Here is a 27,101-nt window from a genome sequence, read left to right as displayed (position 1 = left end):
ATAGTCATATCATTATTTCATAAGTGCATAGATTGAAGTTAACCTAAACCAGTCTTTGTGGGAACGAACTAGAAAGAATTCTATATTACTTGCGAATGCATATACTTGCATGTAAATTTAGCCCAGGTTTTAGTCCTAACACAATCATTCTTAGGATTAGGGGAAATGAGTGAACTGAGTGAGAGGCTGAGTTGTTCCCAGGAAAAAGGAGAGGAAAAAAGTGATCAAATGCATGCTAATTCTTCCAGCATGGCAAAAGTGAGTGAGAGGAGTCCCACCTTAGATGGTGAAGGTGAGGGTGTGAGGGTGGGAAGCCAAGAGGAGCCCTTGATGCAAGAAAAAGAGATAATGAGAGAAAAGCAGGTACAACAGAAAAATGGGAAGAGCCCACTGCTAATGAGTTAAAGGATGTCAATGATGCAGAAAGGAGCAACTATTTTAGCAAGTATAACAAGCTATTTTAGATTCTATCTCCTTTGATGCTGAGACATTTACTCATCATGTTCCAGCATATCAAATTCTAGATGAACAGGACAATGAAGATGCTGAGAGGACATTAAATTTGGTGCACACAACAGATTCTATGCTAAGAGCCAAGGATGCAATCAACTCTCTTCCACTTACAGCTGATGATGATCTTGGGTTAGATTCTAGTGGCTTTCTTGGAGATGCTTCTAATGAGGAAGATGATGGCATGAACATAGGGGGAGATGCAGGACCTAGTTCAACCACAAGAACTCCAGCCTGGATGTTTACCAAGGACTGTATTGATCATCATTTTAAATCTACTTTATTCAAGCTTATCCATCAAACTCAATCAGCTCTTTAATCCACCACAGATACCAATACCAAATGTCTTCTCCAATCATATCTTGAATCTCTACAACTGCACAAGATTCAATCTCTCAAACAAAGTCAAGATGTAGATGACATTAAGACCAACATTGAGCAAGTCAAGAAGGATATCAATGACAGAATGGAGTATAATCTTCCTGAATCCATAATGAAAGACATCTATCAGAAACTCAAGAAGGATTATGACTTGAGTAGTAAAATTGATTCTTTGGACTCTAGGCTGACAGAATTAGAGAATTCTATTACCAAGGTGCTTATCAACCAAGTCCATTAGACACTCCTTCTTTAAAAACTGGCGGCTGCTCAAACTCCAACCCCTGCATTACTTGATGATAACAAAAAGGGGGAGAAGAATGCAATTTTTCAAGTTAGTGAGGGGGAGAAGGATGTACACATTCAAATCAGCAAAGTAATTGTCCCGGCCATTACTTTCTCAAAGCCACCAGTATTAGACAGTATTGACTTGATCAACATTACAGCAGCTGAACTCAAGCTGAAAGAATAAATGAAGAAAATTGATGAGAAAATTGAAAAGGTATTTGGTCCAATTGAAAAATAAGACAAATCTGTGAAATATTTCACACATTTGAGACATATTCCTATAAGTGAAATGAGCTTAAGGAATATGAAAAAAGGTCAAACCTCAGCTAGAAGACATCAAAAGGCCATTGTGATCTTGAAGCCCAAGAATCATTCATCAAAACATTCAAGCAAGAATCCTTTGGACCTATTCTATGCAACCCCTCAACCAGATAAAAAGAAGTTGTTTGGTCACTCCATTTCCAATCATAAAGTTCCAAGATACTCAGTCCTGAAGAAAAGAATAGCTAAAATTTACAAGCATGGAAAACTAATTTGTGTCATGGCTGGACATCCTCAATTTGTAGAAGCCAAGAAAGAAGAAAAATTGAGGCTCAAACATTAGAAAAGGCAGGATGCCTTAGAAGCTAAGAAACAAGTTGAAAATCTTGCCACCAAGTTAGAAATTGAGAAGCCTGTCACTATAACTGAGACTGAGAAACTGGAGGAACCAAAGCAAAAATCTGTAAAAAGAGTAAGAAAGGAAAGAGCCAAAAGGAAGGTGGAATTTGAAGAAGAAGAGGTAGAACCAAAGCCAACTCAGTCTACTACTACAAATCAACCAACTATGCCCACATTGGAGCAAGTTGAAATCAAGGACCATCATGTTGTGAATTTTCATGATGAGCCAATCATTCCTAAGGATGAACCAATAGACTAGGAAAGCCTACATATTCTAGAGCTGAATCTCCCTGTTCCAACCTCCTTTAAAAGAAGAAAGAACATACCAAGAAAACAAGTCAAGTCTATCCCATTTAAATCCAAAACCTTATCTAAACCCAAGCCAACAGTCAACAAAGGAGATCAACTCTTTATTTGTGACATAAAGGAGTTTTCAGACATAAATCTTTACTTGGATGAGCTGGATGAAGTGAGAGCTATTGATGCCCACAATAGACTCCCAGAAAGATTAGTGTCCATATACAAGGGTGGAAAGGAATTCACTTGGCCTCTTCACAGAATTCTCAATGAAGGCTACTCTGTCTTAATAAAAGTATTCTCTGCTATCAAGAAAAACTTTGGATTCACCATGGTGGCTAAAAAAGTAGATATTCAACAAAATTGAAGAAATAAGACAAAGCTGAAGAGACCCAAGTGCACTACCAAGAGTCTTAACCATTCCTTACACTGGGAATAGAGTGTATTTGAGGCCATATTGGTTAATGAAGTTTAAGGATGAAAAGAACACCAGAAGATTTTTCAGATTAAAAGACCAGTTAAAGATTTCAAGTAATGAAACTCTCAAGGAAATGCAGGAGTTGTTGGATCAATCTAATCAAGATGAATCTGAGTTCTATACACAGCCCCAACACCAGATAGAAGAGAACAATAAAAAGCTGGGAAAGAAGACTAGACACTCAAGGAGAAAATAAATTTGTTCAGACTAGAGGAGCACCTTGAACAAAGCTTGTAAGACTTGTGTAAACTCTCTTTTGTCAACTTCCAATAATATTGCAGCATATAACATTTTATCTGCTATTGAGTGATCTTTTTGTATAGGATGTTTTGTTATCATCAAATCCTCCTAAATTTATGCCTACAATTCTAGTAGACATAAATTGGGGGAGATTGTTAGGAATATGTTGTATGCTTGAGGATATTGCACCAAAACATCTTAATAGATTTAATTAAGTGTAATTTTGTAGCTTTCAACGGATAATCTTACTTGTCATCTGTTGAAAGAGTAGCTCATTGTTAAATAAGTTTTTGTAGCACATTCATGTATACTGTAATGTCTTGAAAGATTAGAAGTTGTAGGATATTCAAAGTCATGTTGGCTTATAGTATGATATGCAGAATAGGTTGGCTAATTGTAAATATTAGATGCCTTGTTATTTAGCATAAGTGAAATTGAGTCAACTACTATGGAAATACTTTCAATGGATGTTTCAACAAGGCTTCGATGGATGACCCAAGTCCCATTCAACGGATGATCCAATAGAGTTTCGACAGATGATCCAACAGAGTCTCGACGAATAAAAAATTCAAATAGGAGTTGATAGTGACTTGACAGTCACATGGGTTGATTTTCTACAAAAGGAATGTGGCAAGATCAAGAAGCATTTCCATTTTCATGCTAACTTGAAAAAATACAAAGATGCTGGATGGAGAAATGACGAAGTATGTGATTAGACTTAGACATGTTTATTTTATTAGTTTGTCTTTTTCACATGTAACTTGATAATATATAAACCAAGGGTAGCAAGTAGAAAAATATCGATTGATCGAAAAAAGAACTGAGAAATATATAAGGCATAATCTGTTAGAAATTTCTTAGTTCTCTCTCTGTAAATTTACTTGTAAGCATCTGTGTGCTTTTTGCATCATAGAGATCTTCTACATTTATAAATATCTCTGGTGGAAACAACAATCCACCAGAAAGTTTTTAAACATCCTTGTTTATTTACGTTGTGTTTTGAATACTTGAATATTTCTTATCCGCACTTAGCATATTCATACACAATTATATATTTATATTTGCAAGAAGTTTTAAAGATTGAAAAAAACCAAGAATTACATTCAACCCCCCTTCTGTAATTTTATTTGTTAGATTGTTTGGGAATAACAGATCTTTATAAGGTTAAAAACTAAAAAATAATATATTTACATTCATGTACAGTGGTGTTCGAAAATGTAAATTTTACAATTCGAAAACTAGCTTTAAAACAGTCCTAAATGAGAGCGGGTATTATAACAGTTATATGCATAAACAGTTTCGGTTTTAACTACGTTAAATCCATTCACGTTAAATCCATTTAACAACAACCCAATCATCAAATCCATTAAATTTCTTTAAAGTTTTATTTTTTAAATCTATAAAAACATCATCAACATCAACTCGTAACAATTAACCATCAAGATTTAACAATTCAAACTCCATTCTCCAAAAATCATGTTATACTTGAACACATCTTGTAACTATGCTTAAATCTCAAAAAAATACAAAGGGTAGAAGAGGTTTATACCTTTCTTGAATCCTTAAACATACTAACAAGAGTTTTTAAGCCTTACTGGAGCCTTGAACTATGCTTACTATTCACCCTCATCTTTAAACATTTTTCATAAATTGAAAATTCAATGGATGGCCTTAAAATTTGGTACGTACCTTACTTATGAATGTAGGAGCTATGGTTAAATATTGGTGATTTTTAAAACTCTAGAACTTGACTTTTGAATTTTTATTTTCTCCTTGTTCTTGAAAATCTGAATTGAACAAGATAATGGAGGGAGTGCTTTTCTTTTGCTTTCTTGAAGTATTGGTTGATTTGTGTGATATGTATAATGTGTATGTATTGTTTTATGGTTGAATGGTGTTGGTGGATGTAAAGTCCAAGCAAGGTACACAAAAAGCAAGAAAACAAGGAACTATATTCTTGCATTTCCTTAAATCACGGAACTTTGTTCCCAACAAGATTCTTATTTGATCATCCAATTTGGGTTGTCTTGTACTAATTTGGTTTGCATGCTTTATTTGTTTTTTATTTGTTCACTTACGTAAATACTTAATCATTCTCTCGTAATCTTCATCAATCTCCGTAAGTGATTTCGGGTGTAAATTCTTTTATCGAAAATCCTTACCATTTCTAGTATTCATATTTGGCTACAATTTATGGAACTCCAATTTCTCCATGATTCTCTTGGTGATAGTGTAATCCTCGTATTGCTCGATGGCTCATAAAATATGGTCATTTTAAATATCCATTTTCTTCGAGAACTAACGACTTTTACATGCACTTATTTGTTACTTATAATCATTCGATCAACTCGAAAATTTAAATTGAATACTCGTATATAGTTTGGTTGTAAAAGTTTTTATTAAACTGCAAGATTACTATCATAATGGTCTTTTATCGATGTTAAAAAATTGGGTTTTTACAGTTTATCCCGAATCTCCTTGAGGATTTATGTCCGGGTTTGGTTTAACAGTGTCCCCTCTGGCTCTGACTTGTGTTCCCTTGTAGGCATGGTGGGACCGGGGTTATTTTTGGAATCGGTCCTGGGACCAAGACTTTGGGAGATAGGAGTATTTTAAACAAAATTAGTTTGCTGATTCTGCTTGAATTTTTTATCATAATGGTAAGCCTCTTTCGGTAAGTCATCAGAATGTTTGCTACCCAAAATTCCATTCCGGGTTATCCTCATAGTTTGGAGTACATCTATCTCCTTGATGAACCTAGAAGCCATAGCATAGACTGCATCTAGGCTTTGTGGTCCTTTGTTGATTAGTTCTACAACATACCTTTCATTGATTTCCAGATCCAAGTTCCTCCGGAAGATGCTTAAAGCTTCTCTTTCGTCCAAGTTGGAGATTTTGTTGATTGCTTCTCGGAAACGCCTCATATAAGCCGAGAGGACCTCATTATCATATTATTGGATTATCTCCAAGTGGCACATGTGGAGTATGAGCTTTGTTAGTCAGGATCCTCCTGAGGAAGGATTTCCTGAATTCCTTCCAACTATGAATGCTTCGGGAGGGCATCTCGCTGAACCATATCTGGGCCCCTCCCTTTTAGTATGGATGCGAGGAACCGGGACTTGGTCAGATCATTGTAGTAGTAGACCTGGGCTATTTGTTCGAAATAGTAAAGGTGTTCTTCCAGATCTCCCATTCCATCAAAGAAATCAAAATTGTAGTGCTTGAGATTTCTTTGTCGGGGTATGCTGAAAGGGGTCAAGATTCCTCCAATTTCAAGCTCTGAGTCCTTACCCACCTTTATCTGGAGTTCATAGATCACGTCCTTAAGATCATGCTGGTCATCATCATCAACGATTACTTCCGAAGTGGGATCTCTATGGGTCCTTTTTTCTTTGAATTTTCCAAGAGCTTTTCTTCCTCTAACTACATTCTTCTCTGAATTTTGAGTTCAAGTTTTGCTTCTTCCATTCAGATCATTTCTCTCTTTTCCTCCAACTTCTTCAGCTTTGCTGCCTCTTTTTATTTATTCTTGCTTTGAGCCTTTTCAAAAGAATTTTTCATCTTTCCTTCCCCATCCGGTCAAAAATAGAGACTCGGGACCTATGTGACTTTCCGGACTCCTTAGATTCCTCAACTTGTTCTGCTTCTTCAGGGGCCCGGATCTGCCGCTCCCGCTAAAGCCAGATTGCCTCCTCTAATTCATTGCTAGTTAAATTCACCACATGCTCAACGGCAACTGGTACATTAGTGTATTTGCACTAGTTCAGACTGATTAGGGTCTGGGCGTCCTCAGGTGAAACAAAAATTTCAGCTACCGGGTCTGTGGGAGGTGGTTGCTTCGGAGGTATGCCCTGGTTTTTCGGGTTAGTCTCACTTGGGTCTTGTCTTAGTGAGAGAAAGAACTATTTTAAGAGCTTGTTGATGAAGATGAGTCCAGGGACACCGAGACCCAAGGACGGAGCTCCCCCTCCTTCTAACACCAAAATATAACTCCAATTCACGATCTGGTCCTTCTGACGTCATGTCTGGACCCTTCTTGCGGGTTAACTGTCATTGGGTGTCTGGAAAACAACACTGTAGGGGTGTTTGGACCCCTTGACGCCTCCGTCGTGAGAGTAAAAACTCACTTTTGGATGACGTGGATAGAAATGTAAGGAGGTCGTGGGTGTGTGTATGAGTGTGGCAGAGAGTAACCCCTAGATCTCTCTTTCTTAGGCTATTAACAACTCAATATTAGGTTTTAGGGGTTGGTACCTTCAATCAGTACCGTTCATTGCGGGGAGCGCGGACGCCCGACATCCGCGGATACTTTACACGTGTTTAAGTGAGAATTGTACAATGATGGGCCAAGAGTACCCTGTCACGTGTCTTGATTGTGTTAATTATTGGCCAACGGTAGTTGTTATTGTCATGTGGAAAGCTTAGTCGTGACCAGTGCGTCATGTGTCACCTAACATTGTTATGGGCCGTGAGATTGTGCTGTTGTTGGACTAGGCTGAACCGGGATCGGGTTAAACCGAGGTTGAACCCTAGCAAGACTGTTTATACCCTATCAGTATTATTGGATTTCAAACAAAATTAAATTCAAACTAAATATAATTAATTAAATTTTGTCAGTATAATGAGTCTCAGTATAAAATAAAATTAAAATCAAATTAAATATGATTCGTAGACTATTAATTCGGGGTAAAATTTATTGCTTGAGTTAAAAAAAAATCAACTTTCACACGTTGAAATATCAATAATATTATATAAATTAATTAGTAATATTATTTTTTTCCCTAATTTAAATTATCTTTCCGGAGATAGCAAGGTTTCCAAAATAGTATTTTAAAAATTATATAGTTAATTTTTTTTGTTTTTAGTAACTTTTTATTTGGGTGGGGGGCGGGGGGGAACCTAAGCCGAGTCCTGGATTAAGAAAAAACTGGTTGGGCGGGTGAAACAGGGGGGGCTATTATTGGGTGTAGCTGTGAAACTCTTTCCATCACATATCTCTCTTTATTTCTTCCCTGTTGTTGTGTGTATCCAGTATCAGTTTCAGTATCTATATCACCCGCCATAGCCCCACTACCTGATTTTTGCTTACCCCCATAAACCCTAATCATCAAGAAAAGTTGTTTGAATAAAAGTCAACCCACAGATAATGAATTTCAGGAACATGGATGAGTTTTGGCCTTTCTATATGAACCAACATTCTAAAGCAGCTACAAGAAGATGGCATTTTGCAGGCACGCTTGCTAGTCTTTTGTGTTTGATATTTTCTGTTATGTTTAGTTGGTGGTTCTTATTCTTGGCTCCTTTGTTGGGTTATGGTATGGCTTGGTATAGTCATTTCTTTGTGGAAAGAAATGTTCCTGCTACTTTTGGTCATCCTGTTTGGTCCTTTTTGTGTGACTATAAGATGTTTGCTTTCATGCTTACTGGTCAGATGGATAGAGAAATCAAAAGGCTTGGTAAGAGACCTGTGTTGCAAGCTTATTGATTTTTCATTGTCTGCCCTTTTATAATTTACTTTTTATAATAAATGCTTATCGCTTCTATTCTATTTCTCCGTCTTCCATTGTTTCTAGTTTTTTTCTTACAACTTTGTAGTTCCTGTATATATTTTTGGTGAATTTATAGTTTCAAGTTTTAACTTTTTGAACAAGTTGAATGATGTTTGTGCACTAGTCTTGTATAATGGTTTAATGTGCATTACATGATGAGTTATAGTTCACAGATAGATGGAGGATTGGTTTTTGGATCAAGTTCGTACCTGGTGATAAACTTGGTGATGCTGGAATTATAAAAGTTTAGTTTTCGTATGAAATTATATTTCATTGATTTGCAAATTTGGGATCTTAAACTAGAAAATAACATCTTGTTAAAACTAAGAAGTACTAATATTACTCTTTTTCTTTAAATTTGCTAATGTTACATTTAGCCACTTCTTGATCATTTATTTCTGCTCTAGCTAAAGCTGTTTACATTTTGACATGTTACCAATGCTATTAGTTGCTAGGTTGGTACGAGAAAGACCATTATAAACCTGCTGCAGCCACCTACAGAGCATAGCCACCAAAAGTCTATTTCTTTCTAACAGATCTACTTATAAGCAGTGTTTGCCTATTTTGATTGCTCTAATACTTGTGAAAAAGAAAAAAAATCCAGGACAAACTATCTAAGTGTATGGATAATAGCTGAGTAGGAGTGTTGTGTGGCTAATGATAGAGAAGGGCACATGTCTTTCAGTTTGCAGGAAGGATTGAATATTTGCAATGTAAGACAGAGTAATTTGTAATCTTTCAGGAGAGGAGAGTTTTTTCATTCAACTTAAAGAGAGGGGGGAGAGGGGGGGAGAGAGAGAGAGAGAGAGAGAGAGAGAGAGAGAGAGAGAGAGAGAGAGAGAGAGAGACAGAATACTTTCAGATATAAACCTCACGTCCATTTAGGAAAATTGACCGAGTACTCAAATCTTAGGGGAAGTTTCCGTTGCTATGTTTAATTTAAGTTTTTTGCCCTAAGATTAATTTCTGTAATTCAAAGCTGCAATTCATTTATTATCACTCCGGCTTGAGATGGACTGGTAATTGATTTTCCAGAATCCAGAGTATTTACACTATTATTCTAATTTTGTGAATATGGGAATTGCAAGGTTGGATCTCCAAGATGTACATGTGCGGATTATAGAATTTTTGTAACTGAAAGTTTCCAGAAAAAAAAAGAACTGAGTTTGTGTTCACTTGCGAGGAATGGAATGGGGAGATAATGGAATGGGAGGAATGAATAGGTCTTCAAATCGTTCATTTGAGAAAAATTGTACTCTTATTTAGGAGGATTAGGGAGAAAAGTTTATAATTTTTATTCCTTCATTCCATTCCTTATGATTTAAACTAATTTGACCTACCAATTTTGAAAGAAATGCTCCATTTTCCTTCTTCCTCATTTTTCATACAAATTCCATCATAGATCCCTCATTTTTGATACTATTTCCCCACATTCTTTCTTCCTCCACAAAGTCTGTCACCAATTTTATATTCCTTTCTATTCTCTCTAAGTATCATATTAGCTCCTCTCCTGAGTATCACTACTCAGTTGCCGTATACACTTAATTTTTCCTATGAGCTGGAGAGTTATTCAATTTATTGTGTAGTTGAAATTGGAAAATTCTAGTTGGGCTTTGGACAAAGAGAGGTTGAATAGGTGAGATAGGAAACGGTTCAGTTCAATACACGCTATCATTGGATAACTTGTATTCCAGATTCAGTTGTGCCCATTATGGAGTAGTAGTAGTAGTAGTAAAACAGGAGTGGTCCATCATAGATGACATAGCATTCTGCTAAAATATGCTTATTACAACCTGTAAGTTCATTGTCCTTGGATTAATGATAAATGTTCTCTTCTTACACAAAGCTTCTTAAATTATTGTTGTTCTTTCACATATCTGTTTTGTTCATGATTGTTATTCCATCACACTCACAGTAATACAATTTCTCTAAAATTATAAATTTTCTCATGTATGGTTCTAATAAAGTCTATAGTGCCATGAAATACTTAAAGGTGTTTCTGAGTTATACCCGAATTGTACATACTATTTTCTAGAAGAGGAGTTGTTCTACCTGGAATATTTTCTAATATTTTGACAAATTAACAGAATCACATGTACTTCCTCCGTCTCTTTTTAATCGTCACATTGCTAAAAAACCCACATCTTAAGGAAAAGTTAATTGGATTCTTTATTTACTTGTTTACCCCTAATAATTATATTAAATGAAGATAAATTGTTAGTATATGTAAATTAGTCAAACATCAGAAATAGTAAAAGGGTATTCTTTGGGAAAAAACTGTAAAAATTGTGTGGAATAACTATTTAAGGAGGATTTTTTTTTTCAAAAGTGACAACTAGAAAGAGAAGGGACGAGGGAGTATTGTTCTAAGAAACAATACATTGCCATGAAATACTTGCAACTTCCAATATATATAGCTGTTAAAGAGACGCTTCTATTTTGTTCCTGAACATTAGATCTACTAAAATTCAATGCCTGAAGGTAAAAAGAATCTGGTAGTATATACTAAAATGTAATACCTGAAAGGTAAAAAGAATTTGGCCGTACAACTCCAGTTTGGTTCATGGCAAGGGGCTGATCATTGAGCTCTGTAACTCGGGTTATTCAGGTTTAATAATGATAATAAATCTAGCCGTTCACAGTGTTGAACTTGGGGTAATACCAGTGGTGATTAGAAAGATTACAAGATTCATTTGCCAACAAATGAACGGCTAGATTATCAGTCAACAAGACAGATTATCAGTCACAAGACAACAAGACATGCTTCATTTGCCAAATAGATTCTTATCAATTAAGAGAAGGACGAGCTTCTAATCAAACAGTTAAGAAGAGAAGCACGAGCTTCTAATAATACCACATTATTAATTCAAACAATTAATCTCTCCCGGGAAAATTTAATTGAAGAGAGCTCTTTTGGCAGTGACCGTAGTTTGCTACAAGACTGAATTTTTCGAATACACATTAATTTAAACATTTGAGCTCTACCATGCGACTTTTAGTCAAATAAAACTCTTTACAGTCTAATTTTTTTGCATAGATGACTAGATTTTTCGGACATGATTTCGTCATCTTGAGCCAAATTCTCAATTTACAGTCTAATTACAAATGCCTCCCTCAAAAATTCTCAAACAAGTTGTACATCATCTGGCAGGTTTGTGAAACAACCAAGTATTTGGGTTCCAAACAGTTATAGACTTGCTTTCCTATCTTCAAATATTTAAATGTAAATCCAACTAAGACATAAATGGTACACTTTAAGGTCTACACGGGATTTTAGCATCCCAAACATTACGCTTCAGTTCCTTAGATCTTTATTGCTATTAAGAGTTAGCTTGTGTAAGATTGCGATGTATCCCAATTTCACAAATCGGTATTTCGTGAAAATGAGGGCAACGGCATGGCTTCTTGCGGCCGAAGGATGACAAGCATTCCAAACATCCCAAGCATCGGAAGAACAATAAGCCACTTCAATATTTTGTAGTAATGCATGTGGAATGTAAGAGAGAAATCATCTGAGAAATAGAGTCCATTCTTGTCAACCATCTCCACTAGAACAGTCCCTGCAGTCCTTACAGTTACTGTCGGAAGTTTAAGGCGATACTTTCCAGGACGGTCATATACCTGGTTTTGTTTAATTGTTCTATCCCCTTGGTAGTTACCAGGTACAAGTACGGATGTCTGCAATAGTATCATAAAAAACAAAGATTAAACTAATGGTGCCTCGACACGTATATTAATACCTGAAACCATAAGAAAATCTTACCATCACATTGTCTATGAATACCTAAAACTATAGGACGAAATCTTACCGTCACATTATATGGTGCCTGAGACCCCGAAGGGAACCTATTTTTGTCAACAATCTCTATTTCGACCCAGAAGTTCCTGCCTTCTTCGTCACGGAAAGCTCTAGATGGAGGAGTTAAATAAATGCCTTCACGATTGAAGCGATTAGCAACATTATTTCTTCCTTGATCAGTTGATCTCCAACCCTAGAAAATCATGAATTACTCGATAGTTTTTTTGAAGATAAAAGTGTAAACAATCAAGCTTAAACATATCAGATTTCATAGTATATCTTACCTTGAGTGGATGATGTGGAGCTGGGGTTGAGAAACAGAAGACATTGCCATTCATGGTAGTCACAATAAGATCAAGATCATCTCCACCATCTACATTCTCCGCCAAGACCATGCTGTATCTGTTAAAAGAACTTCAGAAATCAGCTCCGGAGAGAAACAACTGGCAGAATTTTAATGATCTCAGAATATCTTACGAAGTTTCACCGATATCCACAACATCAGCGCATGAAGTTTGTCCATCTATAAGGTACAGATAACCGTCAAAAGATGTTGTGACAATAGTTAACCCCTTCTTCTTCTCCCCACGTTTGGTCAAATCAACAAGGAGGATTTTATTCATAATTCTGCCATGTGTTCTATATGGGTAAGGACGTACTACTGACCCATCCTTACCACTAAGAACATGTATATTCCCTGATATTGTTGGAACTACAACATCAGTATGGCCGTCACCATCTACATCACCAATAGTAGGACCCTGAAACACAACAAAATGTAAAATGTACATATTCAATATATATAACTCAATACAATACTCTGCAGAGTTTACTGTAGACTAGATGATGCTTCTTCACCTGTGGAATTAGGCTTTTTACATGTGCCTCCCATATTTCTTTTCCTTGAGCAGTCCATGCAGCAACATTTCCATGAGTATCGGTGGTCAATAGTTCAATCTTGCCATCATCATTGATATCAGCTGCTATAACCCCTCCCTGAATTTCAGCCATTTCAAGTGGGAACTTATCCCTCAATTTGCCTGGATCAAAATCAGCTCAGTTTCTAGTATTTTTTTCACAAACAGGTAAAAAGTAAAACGGATATCGCAAATGGTTTTCAAGAAGGTCAACACAATATCTATCCAAAAAAAAATTCCTACATTGCCTCTTAGTAATACAATATCTATCCGAAAAAATATATGCAAACTAATCCAGGAGGTCCAGTTTGTTACATCTTAATTCATGTTTGATTCAGAGGTTAAATCAAACTATTTGATGCAGGCGTCTGAGATGATGTAAGCACCACCAGAAACTTATCCATTGTAAAAAAATTCATAGCAAGTAAACGTTTATTAATAAACTCGAAAGTACATGACATACCACAAAAAGGGTGTATTTAATGAATCGGCGAAGAAAATAAGGTTTTGGAATTAAATTCTGAGAGGCCAGGACAGGTCCAGTGCAAACTCCTATAAGACACGTGAACTTTCCCATTGATACTGTTCTACAGGAATTCTCACAAGTACTAAGGCCCAGGAAAAAAATTGATTCTATACTCAAATTGAGTTTAAATTTAATGCCTATAAACATGAAGAAAGATCAATATTTTTTTTAAAGAAGATACTGACATATCTTTTACTTGTAAATTACACTTGGTTGCTTGTCATTGCAAAATAGAAATAAATAAATAATTATATAAATAATTGGGAACTTGTAAAGTCGAATATCCCGCAGAGAATGAGAAGGCCAACAAATTCTAACACCAATGGAAAATAATAACAAAAGATGATTGCTTAAAAACCGAAAAGAAGAAAAACTCTAAGGATTTGATTTAAACAAAGTTAGGCACAGATATGGGAAACTAAGGCGAATGGAAGTACTAGAAGAAGTTTTCAGTTATTACCCTTGTGATCCAGGACATAAAACAAGCCATAGGATGTCCCAACAAGGATGTCCATATTCCCATCACCATCCAGATCAACAACAGTTGGAGAAGAATATATATAGCCACGGAACTTTCCCGTATCCGTGCTTAAATCCAGTTTTACAGTCCATTTAACCTGCTTTGTGTCAAGATTAAAAACAACAATACCTCCAGCAACATATTTTCCAATTTCAATACCACCAAGTTCCTTTAGATGCTCAGGGTTATCATAATACCTGTCAATTTACATTAAATAAGCTAAGAATATAAGTCTTTGAATTATTCACTTTATACGAAAACAAGAGTAGCTAAGATGGCATGGCACAGAGATTAACATCATTTCTTCATACCTACATGAATGCAAGTATTTATCACAGAAGTTAAGAAATACAAAAAATGCTTCTTTAGTTACAGACTTATTAAAAGCACTCTTATATATCTATCGTTTCCACGAAAACAAGGATATAACATTTTCTTTTTGCTACATAAAGATATAACTTATTTGATCTCTATTTACAATTCAACTCAGTTTACCCACAGTGACTTCAGCTAACATAAAACTTATACCTAAAAAATAACTTAAGATTTTCTAAAAATATTGTAATAGAGGTACTTAATATGATTTGCATTAAATATTGCACAGCAAGTCAGTATTTGTGGCACAAGCAAAAGCCCTTTAAAAATCCTATTCGAACAAAGTTCGTTGTCAGCACTAAATTTATGTTGAACCTTATAGTGTGAACAGGTGAACATCATATCTTCCAAATGATCAATAATCTACAACATATTATTAAATACACTTTTATTATATGTTTTAATATAAAGAAGACGCATTTACTGTTTATTTAAACTTGAACTCCCTCCATCCCACCAAATTGTTAACATCTGGGTGAGGCATGCCGATTAAGAAAGGTAAAGAAAATAGAAGAAGAAGTGGGTTAGTGGGACCTACTGAAATTAGTGTAGAAAGATTTGCTATTTCAGGAAAAGTTAACAATTGGATGGGTCATCCCAAAAAGGAAAGTGTTAACAATCTGTTGGGAATTGGGATGGAGGGAGTAACATTTTAAGAAATGCAATCTTTTAATTGTTTTAAAAAATCTTTTTAACTGTTTTAAAAATTTATATTCTTTTAAAAATTGGTACCCCCCCCCCCCCGGGTTCATTCTTAGCTCCATCCCTGGTAATAACTAATAAGAACTATTTTAGAGGAAGAAACTCACTCGTGATCAAAGAAATACGATACAGCAACGATCATCTCTGACACGCCATCATTATCTATGTCTGCAATAACCTGCAAACCACATACAATTATTAGTTCATCACCAAATCAAATATATATCCATTCACAAAACAGATACCAGGTTCATAGGGCATACAGGAGTGCACAGAATATGTGAATCAATATTCACATAATTCTCCAATGCCTCATGTTGTGCTTCAGTGAACTCCTCATCTCCCCACAAGTTTTCATCAACATAATCGTCATAGTCATAGTTATACTCATCAGCCAGTTCATCATTATCACGAAACAACTCAAAAGATGAATCGGCATCAGCTTCTAGACCTGCTTCATTTTCTACAGTTGCAGCATGAACATCTTCGGCTTTGTTATCTTTAGATCCAGATACACTCTCCCCTGAATTGTTCGAGGCATTTTCTTCAAGAAGTCGTCTACTAGTCTGAGTTCCATTTTCTGCATTGTTGGTTCTCTCCGGTTCAGACTCTGATGTAGTATTATCCGTGATCTTTTGCAACTTATCATCGGAGACTGTTTGACTCTCTGCAGTGCTGGTTATCTCCCCTGGAGTATCATTTATATTTGGTGAAAATTTGATATCAGCTTCTGTATAGCTATTGTGCTGTTTCTCTTGATTTTCTATTTTTGATGCATTTGCCATGCTCAGGTGAACTGCTGGTGCTGAAAATAAAATATTATCCGAATAAGTTTCGATTCATTAGTTTCAAGTTTCAACAAGGACATGTACTTTCTATTCAAAGCTTAATGTAGCAAAGTCTGTACCAAGCAGACCAAGTTATTAAATCTATAATTATTAGATTAAACGTAGTTCAAAACAATCTTCCCTCCCCAGTCTCTACACGTACCTAATTAGAGTTTGTTGGTTGAACAGACATAAAGGAAATGATATATTGATTAGCTACTGACATTTAAAATGATAGCCATATATCAGAGAAACTGATAAATTATTCTCTAAAAAGCGTACGCAACTTTATAAATACAAGTTCAGTTATCTGAAAGTAATCAATAATGTCCCTCAAGATGATCAAGTTAGTTTAGAGTTTACATCCATCAACTTCCTCTGGACTTCATGGGTTAAACGAATCATTTATCAGTGAGTTGAAGAAAAATCAAGCACCAAACTAATTACACGAGATATATTAGAAATAAAATACGAGGGAATGGATTTTATAGCTAACTTCCTAGTTCGGGAAAACTAACCAGAACAGTGCTTTCAGAGTTTAGACATTGTCAAATAAAGACAGGGAAAAAGGACAGCTAAATAACTAACCCCCTGTGCTCTAAGAGACAAAATAAATAACCAGTCCCTTCAAGCAATCAGGATACTGAACTGGGGCCTATTTGATAAAAATGAACAAAACAATGAATCAACAAATTAGCTAAATGAACTGGATGTGCATTTTTTTGCTGAATGAAAAAAGATTATTTGATACTCCCTCATCCCTTGAAAACACTGGCGTGCTGTAAAATTTTAAAATTAAACTAATTCAACTTTTGGCTAAAATATAATAATTAATGTTAGACACAATAATAATGAAAAAAGTATCATTAAAAAGAATATTTAATTTTACTAACAGATTTACTTTTTAAATTTGCAAAAATAAATAAATTAGTAAGGTACAATTGACAGTCAAACTAAAATATAATTTGACTTTTAAAATTTATAAACTGCCAATTTTTTCAGGAACGAAGGGAGTAACATTTATGTAAAAACACCAGGATAATATTGAATAACCCCAACTTTCTATTGCTTCATATAATTTTCTTTCCTCTCCTTGTCTCCTCAATTCTCACTGAAAACTTTAGAGAACTCCTAAAATTATAGTTCATTTTGTAATTCTACACACAAAGCACCAGAACTCAAAGGTGCATTTCATTAAATAACAATCCTAAGCTATGACCTTTTAAGTGTACATGGTAACAGCTAACAAAATTACCTGCATCAGTAATATGCAGAACAATGATTCTGGCAATCAAAAGTGACTGCAAGTCAACTTCTAAAACAAATTCGTCATAAAATTAGTTTAATTTGAAATGACAAAGCGCTTAGTAATGTAAAAAATGTTACTACAAGCTTTGTACAGAATAACTTCTTACACGGTTTTGAGTTTAAAACAGCATCCTGAATGAGCTTTTCATCTTTAACATCTGGATGAGAACGGTCCACTGGATCTGAATCTAAACCGACATGCCAGTCTCTTTTAACTTTCATACGAGGGACCACTAATTTGTCCGACATCAGATACCCTGAAACTCTATAATAGCAGAAACAAGAAACATAAACAACACTAGCACAACAGAAATTGCACAAAAACAAATGGGGAAAACTACCTGAAAAAGAGCACTTCACCATTATAGGTGGCCAAAGCTATTTCTCTCACGCCATCTTTATCAATGTCATATAATATGGGACTAGAATGAACAGTAGATTGATGAAAAGCAGGCCATCCTGATAAATTAGTCGAAAAGTAAAGAGAAATTCAACCACTTGAACTAAAAAAGGGGAAGAACTCTACAGTGGTTTTTCACAGAAATATGTTGTGTCAAATACATTAAAATTTAAATTCAAAAACATGTATTAAGTAGGTCTTTAGTTGCACATGCTGACTTGCAGTCCCAAAAAGACTAGCACGCCATAATCCAATTAATAATCTAATTGTTTTACACGCACATATGCACACACACACATACACACACACATATATACATTAGTGTGTGTGTGTGTAATAAAATAGGGTTAAATATCAACGTGGTCACTAAAGTGAGGTTTCAATTCATTTCTTTCAGTATTGTTAACATGGACTCATATAGCTCACTTAAACATATACAGATATGAAATATCATTCCTTTAGGTTAAAAAAAATCATTTCAATGAGAAAATTAACGTGTGACACTGCAATAGGTGGCAAATAAGTTGGTTTTAACAAGAAAAATATTACATCATATGTACCCTGGCTCCTCTCTGTATATATATGTACATATCCTCTCTTTCACTTTTCTCAGATATCGCCAAATTAATTTCAGAAACACTTTCAAACTCGCTAGCAATTTATTGGTGGCAGTGTTTTCAACTTCATATTTTTAAAAAATTTGGCTAGCTGAACTACAGTTGCTAACATTAGCTGGATTGGTTTGAATATATACAGTATTGATTCAGATATACACAAGAGGCTGGGGAAAAGTCAAACCTATGATCATAAAAGTGTGTACAGATATCAATATCTGTTGTTTGAATCATATTTTATGCTATAGAACTTTAAAAAAAAAGTAGTGCATACAAGAACTGGAAGTATAGTTCCGGTGGTAGAGCAGAGGATATATGCGAAACGAGTCCAAGTTCACGAGAGACCTGGATTCAGATCTGAACCTTATCATACATGGCTTAACCTAAAATTCGGGATCGGGTCAAAATATGGGGTCTATTTGCTGTAAGAGCAGTTTCAGCTCCTAAAGACAAACTGAATGCATATTAATGTATATAATTAAAGAATGATGAACTTCTCTTTACTCCTAATTTCACTTATGCCACGTCATAGCTTAAATAGCCAAACTGCTGCCTATGAACTTTTTCCGTCCATTATTTTGCTTTCCACTTGGGGTAATATTTATACATGTTCAAATAAACTGAATCCGCATTGGAAATAGTGAACATTTGAGTTTGAACAATACTTCAGTGACCACTGCAGTGTTAGAAGAGCATCACCACCAGCCTCTTAAATAGGCTCTTAAAGTTAAATATTGAGGATGGTGTACTTATATTGAACTCCAACAGCCTCCTAGGAGCTCCCTATGTTTTTGTGAGCCCTTCTATCCTCCTTGGTTTTAAAAGTCTTTCTCTCTTCATTTCATTCTTTATCACTTCTTTTCAACTTTTTATTAACATCACTTTTTTCTCTCAAAACATATGGGTACATTTAATAATAAGTACGATATAAAAGGCAGGGATAGCGAGCCAATTGGAGATGACAAGTACTAGAATATCTTAATTAGCCAAGAGTTAATAATTTGTATTATTTTCAAGTATTATATTAAGAGACTGTTCACTGTTGGTAATGCTAACCCTAATATAATTAAATGCAAAATGTACACCTTTAACAGATTAGAAGGCACAGCCAATTCATATACCTGGCAATTTGTCGCCATCAGATCCTTCTAAGACTTCAAGGTAGTGTACAAAAGAAGGGACTACGACCTCAAGCTTTCCATCACTGACGTATAAAGCAAAAATGATTCACCGTCATGTATTATGGAAATATGCAGAGCTTTAATTAATCAAAGGCTAATTATGTGGAAATGTAAGAAAATACTAGCTCCCACACAGTTCTATATTCGGCCCTTCTTTCAAATCAGGGTCTCATCTAGGCTTTTCCCGATTCGGGCCGGGGTGCGCTTTTGAGGAAAATATAAGGTGTTGTACGGTATTTAGTACCAGGACAAACTTTGTCGGACCTGACACTCAATGACAGGATACAAAGATGAAATTGTACAACAAGATGTCACCAGAATTACAAAAAGGTAGTTACAAAACCATAACATGTGACTCCAGTTTTGATATTTCAAAAAATATTGTCACATGAAAGATAACACTCCTGAATATACAGACAGAATCTTACAACAAGATGTTAACCAATAACCAGAACTAGTTCCAAAAACCATAATATAATAATAATATATGACTCCTGCTGCTGAAACTGACAAAAATTAGTGAATTTCATTGATTTCAAAAAAATATCTCTTTCAAGATAACCATAAACTTACTCCTTATGGATACTAGTTAGCATAATTTCCAGAACCACTGTCTATAAAAAAGACAAAGAAAACCTTCTAGTACAAGAAAGAGGTCTTGGGTAGTCTAGGTGATACCGTTACCGTATGGCGTATGCAAACTGATTCTTGAAATGTATATTGATATCAAGAACCTAATACATTTTAGTTATTAAGACACTAAGCCAGATCACTAACTTGAACGAATAGTATTGTGTAATGACACTAGGGTTCTCTACAATACAAGTTACAGAGACAAGACATCATTGCCCTTTCTCATCCTTTGTCTTCTCTATTACGAGATATGTGTTACATAAGAACAACAAACTAAAAATTATATGATGAAATTATTTGAGAAGGAAAAATGAATAACAAATAATGAAATGTGAAATGATAAACAACTAAAGCCAAGTACTCTACTAGAGAAGGAACTCTTGGTTTAGCTTACCTGTTAATATCGGCAATCAAGGGTGTGGCATATATGCTTGAACTAACTTCGGTCTGCCATCTTAGTTCCAAATTCTGAGGACATTGCTTATTTAACAGTTCGTCCTCGTCCCTAAAACGAAGGACAAAGAGAGGGAACCAAAAAAAAGTAATAAAAAACAACTCCACCTAAATATAAAAAAAAAACAATTTTTAACCAATTCAATAAAAAAAAAATATAATGCCATAAACACAAGTTATACAGGAATCCAGTGGACTTGACAATGTAACAAAAACAATTATGAAACGATGACTAGAATAAAAATCCAAAAACAGTTAAATTGTAGTTGAATCCAAAAACAGTAAAATTGTAGTTGAAAAAATTAGAAGAAAAGAAGGGGGGGCATACAAATTGGGAGCAGCAAGGGCATCATCAGTGGCTTGGCGTTGTCGAAACTTGTTGGTATCAGCCGATGCTAAACCATTCACTCTACAATTCAATAATAATAATACACAAGATACCATAAATAATCGCTTCCTTATCATCTTCACTCTACTATAAGATGAGATTGATATTAATTCAATTCACTCATATATATATATATATTTGATATATTTGATAATTTAACTGTTTATTGTAGGGATCTGAAAACCCCTAAATTAGGGTTCTAAGCTTCTGTCAGCTCACTGACCCTTTATTATCCAAATTAATCCAACGTTGCCATCCCACATTGGTTTATGTTTTGTGTTCCGGTTTTCACCCCTGTGTTTTGTCCTTATTTAGGTGATCGCTTTTTCGCCGAAAGCAGTTTAAAAATTAGTATTTGGTAAAATTTAAAAGCAGTTTTTTGAAAAAGTATTTTTGTCTAAAAATTACTAGAGAAAATAAGTTTATGTATTTTTAGAAAAAGCTGATGTTAATTTTACCATCAAATCTTAACAAAAATATTATTATTATTATTTTGCATCAAAATATATACAAATCAAAATAATTACCAAACAATCATCTGATTTTTCCAATAGCACTTTTTTCAGCATTTTTTCTAATAACACAACAATTTTTAACAGCAATTTCAAATATAGCCTTACTTTCTATTCCATCAATAAACTAAACAACAAAATTATATCGTATAAATTGGGTTGGGCTATCTAGGGTTTGGACTTTTTAAAATAAATTAGCATGAAAACTCATATGTAATGTTCATAATATAATTTATAAATTTCTGAAATATTGTGATGTTTGTAATGTTCATGAATTCTGATTGTAGTGTTGTAATTTAGATATGTGGTTACCTTATTATTGATGAAAATCAATTTGATTTGTGTAATCTTTTTATTATCTACAATTGTGGTATTTTTTAGTTATGAATTGAGTAATCTTGATACTGAATATTTGGTGTGTTCGTGCATGAAAATTTATATAATGTTCATGAAAAGCTTAAACCGACTTTCTTTCTTGTGTTTTTATTCAATTTACACGAATTGTCATTTACAGCTCATTAGGTATAAAAGTTAAATTCGAACTCGATAGTACATTAACTTAAATTACTTAACCGTGTTCAAGTAATATCCTTATGTACCCATTTCTAAATAGCAAAGTTTTTATTCAGCTATCATAGTTTCATGAATATATAGTATTTTTGTGTGAAATGTGTATTGATATATGGTGTATAGTACATATTTACCGAGGTTGGTTTATAAGATTATAGCAGCATTGGTTGTGTCTGTCAAGTATTCTCATCTATACACGTGTTAATGTGTTTACAATACTTTTACTAATTTTAAAGCTGTAAAAATGTAGTTTGCAATTTCACTAAAGTTAAACGTTATTTTACAGTTTAATATAGCTTGGTTTATCATAAAAGTGTTTTAGTTTATGACGAAAATTGTCATACATCCTACGTATTTGTGTTCGTATTAGTATGTTTACCTTAAAAAATAATTTAGGCTATACTAAGAACTGGTAAAGTGCCTCATGTTTTCTAGTTTTCTACAAGCTCAAGTTGTCAGAGACCACTGATATATCCATCGTCCCAGGTTTAGAGTTTTAACATAAGAATCTGTAATAAATAATCCTCGTAACTCTTCAAAAAAAATTGAAATACCCCCTCTAAAAAGTTATCCCCCTCCAAACTATATCTTTCATTATCTTGACAGTTTAATACGCACATTTTATGAAATGCAAAATTCAGAAAGAGATAATTTTATCAGGTACCTTATATTTCATTTAACAAATTACATTTATAATCGTATCCTTGGTAATCTTCAATGGAGGCACGTAGTATCTCAAAGCCCTAATTGAAAATTATGCATCAATGTGTTTGAAATATTTATTTAAACTTTCATCACTCTTTTTTCTTTCATGATATGTGTTGTTATAATATTTTTACTTCAATCAGTACATAATTTGGTTATGCACATTCATAAGAGAATTAAAAATAGTAGAAAAAAAAGAATCATTAGATATGTTCCATATCGTAAAAAATAGCTCAAAATATATATCAAAGTATTAAGATTTGTATATGTATTTGTGAACATTTGTTAACATTTAATTTAATTTGATAAGTTGCAATGATTAAAATATCAAATATTTTTTCACTATGCGGCACACACACGCGCACACACACTCATGTATCATGTATATGATTGTAAATAAGACTAAGTGAGGGCGTGATCCAGTTGTTATATACTTAATAATAAAGTATTTATATTTAATTTTATTCAATCGAACATCAAACCTGAAAGTGATATTAAAATATTATAGTTGAATTTTGTGGTTTAAGTTGATTTTCTTGTGGTAGGATCATATAATAAAAATTGTAATAGTTGTTTTCAGTTGATTTTAGTATATCGATTTGTAGATAATGAGTTGTACTTGAATTTTTGGTTTAAGTTAATAATGTTGTGTTAGAATCCATATAATAAAGGTTGTTATAGTTGTTTTGAGGTGATTTTATTATATCAATTTGACGATAAAATGAGTTGTAGTTGGATTTTTGGTTTAAGTTGATGTTGTGTTAGAATCCATCTACTAAAGTTTGTTATAGTTGTTTTGAATTGATTTTAATATATTGATTTGTCAACAATGACTTGTAGTTGATTTTTTGATTTAAGTTGGTTTTGGTGTGATATACTATATGTTGTTATATTTATTTTGAGTTGATTTTAGGACATCGATTTGTCGATAATGATTTGTATTTGAATTTTTGATTTAAACACTTTGTTGTATTACGACCCATTACTAAAGGTTGATAAGGTTATTATTCAGTTGATGTTATGAGTGTTGCTTTTATTAAAAAAATGGACAATATTCATGTTATAATAAAACGTAATTGTTATTCCCTAACAATACAACAAGAATTACAGAAGGGGGGTTGAATGTAATTCTGGCCTCTTTTTGAAATTTATAAAAATGTTCTAACTCAATATATATATATAAGTGTTTTGATTTGCAAAGTGCGGAATAAAGAATTAAGTAAATCAAACACAAAGTAATAAAAACACAAGTCTTTAAAACTTTCTGGTGGATTTGAATGTATCCACCATATATATATATATAAATATATATATATATCGACTTGAGAACTCTATGAAGCTCAAATTGACTCACAACTACTTTACAAGTTGAACAAACATACTACAGAGAAATTCTTGACAAGTACTGCTTTTTCTATTTCTCTTCTAAATGTGTTTGCTTATTTATTTGTTCTACTAGCTACACTTGGTTTATATATCACCAAGTTTACATGGTAATAAGACATGATAATAAAATAAAACCTATCAAGTCTAACTTCATGTTGCTTCATTACTCTATTCCAGCATCTTTGAAAATCTTCATAACTTGCATATAAATGGTAATACTTCTTTGTTCTCAATTTCCTGCTAAACAGGCTGCCACATTCCTTTTGCAAACACCCAACGCATGTGACTGTGTTGTCACTGTCAATAAATATTTGAATTGATCATCCGTCGGGTACATGCTTGTTATCCGTCGGGTAGCTTGTTGATCATCCGTTAGGTAGTTTTGTTGATCATCTTCGGGTAGCTATTTGACACTTGACTCCATTTCATTTATGCAGAATTACAAGATATCACATATCTACAATTAATCAACCTATTTTGCATATTTACTAGTAGTCAACATGACTCATATGCTACTACAGAATCTACGCAAAGTTGTTTACAGAAATGTGCTACAATACTTATTATTACATAAGCTACTCACTCGACGGATATCAAATCATCATTTATCGGGACTAATCATCCGTCGGGACTATATTTGATCATCCGTCGAGTGCTACAAAATTTACTAAGTTAAATCTACTAAGGTGTTTTGTTTAACTTATCATCAAGTTCACAACATATTCCTAACAATCTCCCCCAATTTATGTCTACTGGAATTATAGCCATAAATTAAGAGAAACTTGATGATAACAAAATACCCTAAAACTATAGATTGAAAATAGTAGATAAAACTGATAAGTGCTGCAAAATTTACTGAAAATTGAACAATGCAAAGTATACAAAGAAATTGCTCACAATTATTATCAAGGTGCTCCTCTAGTCTGAGCAGATAAGTCTATTTCCTTGATTGTCTAGGTTTCTTCCCAAGCCTCTTGTTGTTCTCTTCTATTTGGTTTTGGAGTTGTCTGTGGAATTCAAGTTCATCAGCTTTGAGAGATCTAGCATTTCTTGCATTTCCAATAGAGTCTCATTGCTATAGATACTCAACTGGTCTTCTAATCTGAAAAATCTTCTAACTCCCTTTTCATCCCTGAATTCCATCAACCAATAAGGCCTCAAATGCACTCTCTTTCCTGTGAAGGGAATAGATAGAGTTTTTAGAAATGCATCTTTGGCTCTATTACTCCTCAGCTCCTCAATCTTTTTTAGAACTAATCTTCTAGCAGTAATATGGTACCCCAAAGTTCTTTTTGAATGATGAGTATATCTTTATTAGAACAAATTGGCTTTCTAGAAGGATCATGTGATGTGGCCATATGATATCTTTTCCCCCTTTGTATTTGAATACCAGTCTTTTAGGGAGATGTCTGTGAGCATCAATTTCTCTAACTTCTTCCAATTCATCTAAGTAGAGGTTAATGTTAGAAAACTCTTTGATGTCACAGATGTACAACATATCTCCTTTGTTGACTGTGGATCTAGATTTGACTAGGGTCTTGGATTTGAGAATCACTGGTTTCACTTTCTTTCTAGCTCTTGTCTTTGTCTTCTTTTTCTTGAAGATAGGAAAGTTTAGCTCAGGAATGGGTAAACTATCCCAGTCCACTGGCTCATCCTTTGGAATTATGGGCTCACCATGAATATTCCTAGTTAGATCCACCACCTTGATTGCTTCAAATCCAGTGAGGGTTTTGATGTTTAAGTTGTAGTTGTGGACTTTTTAGGAATATTGTCTTCTATTACTTCATTATTAAAGTCCAATTTTTTCTTGGATTGGAGCTTGTATCTGAATCTTCTTTTCTGCTGTGGTTCTTCTTGCACTTTCTGATCCTTAGGTTCAGCAATTACAGTTGGTTGTAAAGGAATTTATGTTATGGTTTTTACAGCTTGAAGCTTGGCCAAGATAGCAGCTTGCTTCTTCTTTTATTTACGCTTTTTAGCATCCAGAGCAGCTTGCTTCTTTTCTTGCCTGATTCTTTCTTTCTCTTCCTTCTTAACTTCCACAAACATGGGGTGTCCAGCCACCACACAAATTTCCTTACCATTTCTGTAAATCTTGGATAATCTTCTTTTGAGTGCTGAATCAGCTGGATCTTTGTAGAAGGCAATTGACCTAGCCAACAGCTTCTTCTCATCTGGCCTAGATGTCTCATACACAGTATCCATAGGATTCTTGTATGAAAACTTTGAATAGTTTCTTTTAGGCTTCATGATGAAATCTACTTTTGGAGATTTGATGCAAGATGTTTGGCCTTTTTCCAGATAATTCATACTCATTTCATTCACAGGAATGTTCTTGACTTGAGAGTGATGAATGAAGGTTTTGTCTGGCTTCTGAATTGGCCCAAACTTTTGTTGAATTTCTGCATCTATCTTTCTCTATTTTTCTTTCAATTCCTTCTCAGCTCCTGCTACATCAATCTTTAGTAGTTTGTCATCTGTGTTTAGTTTTGCTGCTGCCAGATTTATTTGTCAATGCTGCACTTTCTGCTCCCCCTCACTCCTTGATTCCTCTTGACTGATAGGGACAATAGAGTTATCTTTCTCCCCCTTTTTGTTATCAGCAAGTAGAGTAGAGGAAGAAGTTTGTGATGTCACTAGCTTTTGAATCAAGTCTGTTTGATGTGCTTGATGTAGATGTATAGCTGTTAGAGAGTCTTCCATAACAGTCATTCTTTTATCCAAGGAATCCACCTTGGTTGCAAGATCAGTGTTCTTCCTTAGCTGTCTTTTAATATCAATCATTGTGGCTTCTGGAAGTTTGGCTCTTTCAGAAATATCCTTCTTTACTTGATTGATCTCTGTCTTGATTGATCTTTCAATCATTGTGATTCCGATTGATT

The 27,101-nt window shown here is 34.2% G+C and overlaps 2 protein-coding genes across 3 annotated transcripts; one reads left to right on the top strand and one right to left on the bottom strand.

Annotated features, from left to right (window-relative positions):
- The first annotated feature begins 7,751 nt into the window (after positions 1 to 7,751).
- On the top strand, positions 7,752 to 8,543 carry LOC141659114 (uncharacterized). Its single transcript, XM_074465867.1, has one exon. It carries the CDS (start codon positions 7,998 to 8,000, stop codon positions 8,334 to 8,336), a length of 339 nt encoding a protein of 112 aa, XP_074321968.1. The 5' UTR covers positions 7,752 to 7,997; the 3' UTR covers positions 8,337 to 8,543.
- Positions 8,544 to 11,521: 2,978 nt separating this feature from the next.
- LOC141659113 (protein DEFECTIVE IN EXINE FORMATION 1) lies at positions 11,522 to 21,314 on the bottom strand. Of its 2 annotated transcripts, XM_074465865.1 has the most exons (14): positions 20,984 to 21,314; positions 20,597 to 20,707; positions 19,510 to 19,592; positions 17,716 to 17,833; positions 17,482 to 17,639; positions 17,322 to 17,378; positions 15,503 to 16,044; positions 15,347 to 15,417; positions 14,103 to 14,359; positions 13,058 to 13,239; positions 12,677 to 12,960; positions 12,484 to 12,601; positions 12,210 to 12,392; positions 11,522 to 12,078 (listed from the first exon to the last, which is right to left on the bottom strand). In XM_074465865.1, exons 1-14 carry the CDS (start codon positions 21,118 to 21,120, stop codon positions 11,761 to 11,763), a joined length of 2,619 nt encoding a protein of 872 aa, XP_074321966.1. In that variant the 5' UTR covers positions 21,121 to 21,314; the 3' UTR covers positions 11,522 to 11,760. The 2 variants fall into 2 exon arrangements, with proteins under 2 accessions (XP_074321966.1, XP_074321967.1); XM_074465866.1 differs by lacking the exon at positions 17,322 to 17,378 and having other exon boundaries at positions 20,984 to 21,313.
- Between the last annotated feature and the right edge of the window lie 5,787 nt (positions 21,315 to 27,101).

This window comes from Apium graveolens, chromosome 5, assembly GCF_009905375.1.
Source record: "Apium graveolens cultivar Ventura chromosome 5, ASM990537v1, whole genome shotgun sequence".
Classification (NCBI taxonomy): domain Eukaryota; kingdom Viridiplantae; phylum Streptophyta; class Magnoliopsida; order Apiales; family Apiaceae; genus Apium; species Apium graveolens.
The sequence above is the reverse complement of the archived record's forward strand: the minus strand, read 5'-3'. Positions and strand labels throughout refer to the sequence as shown.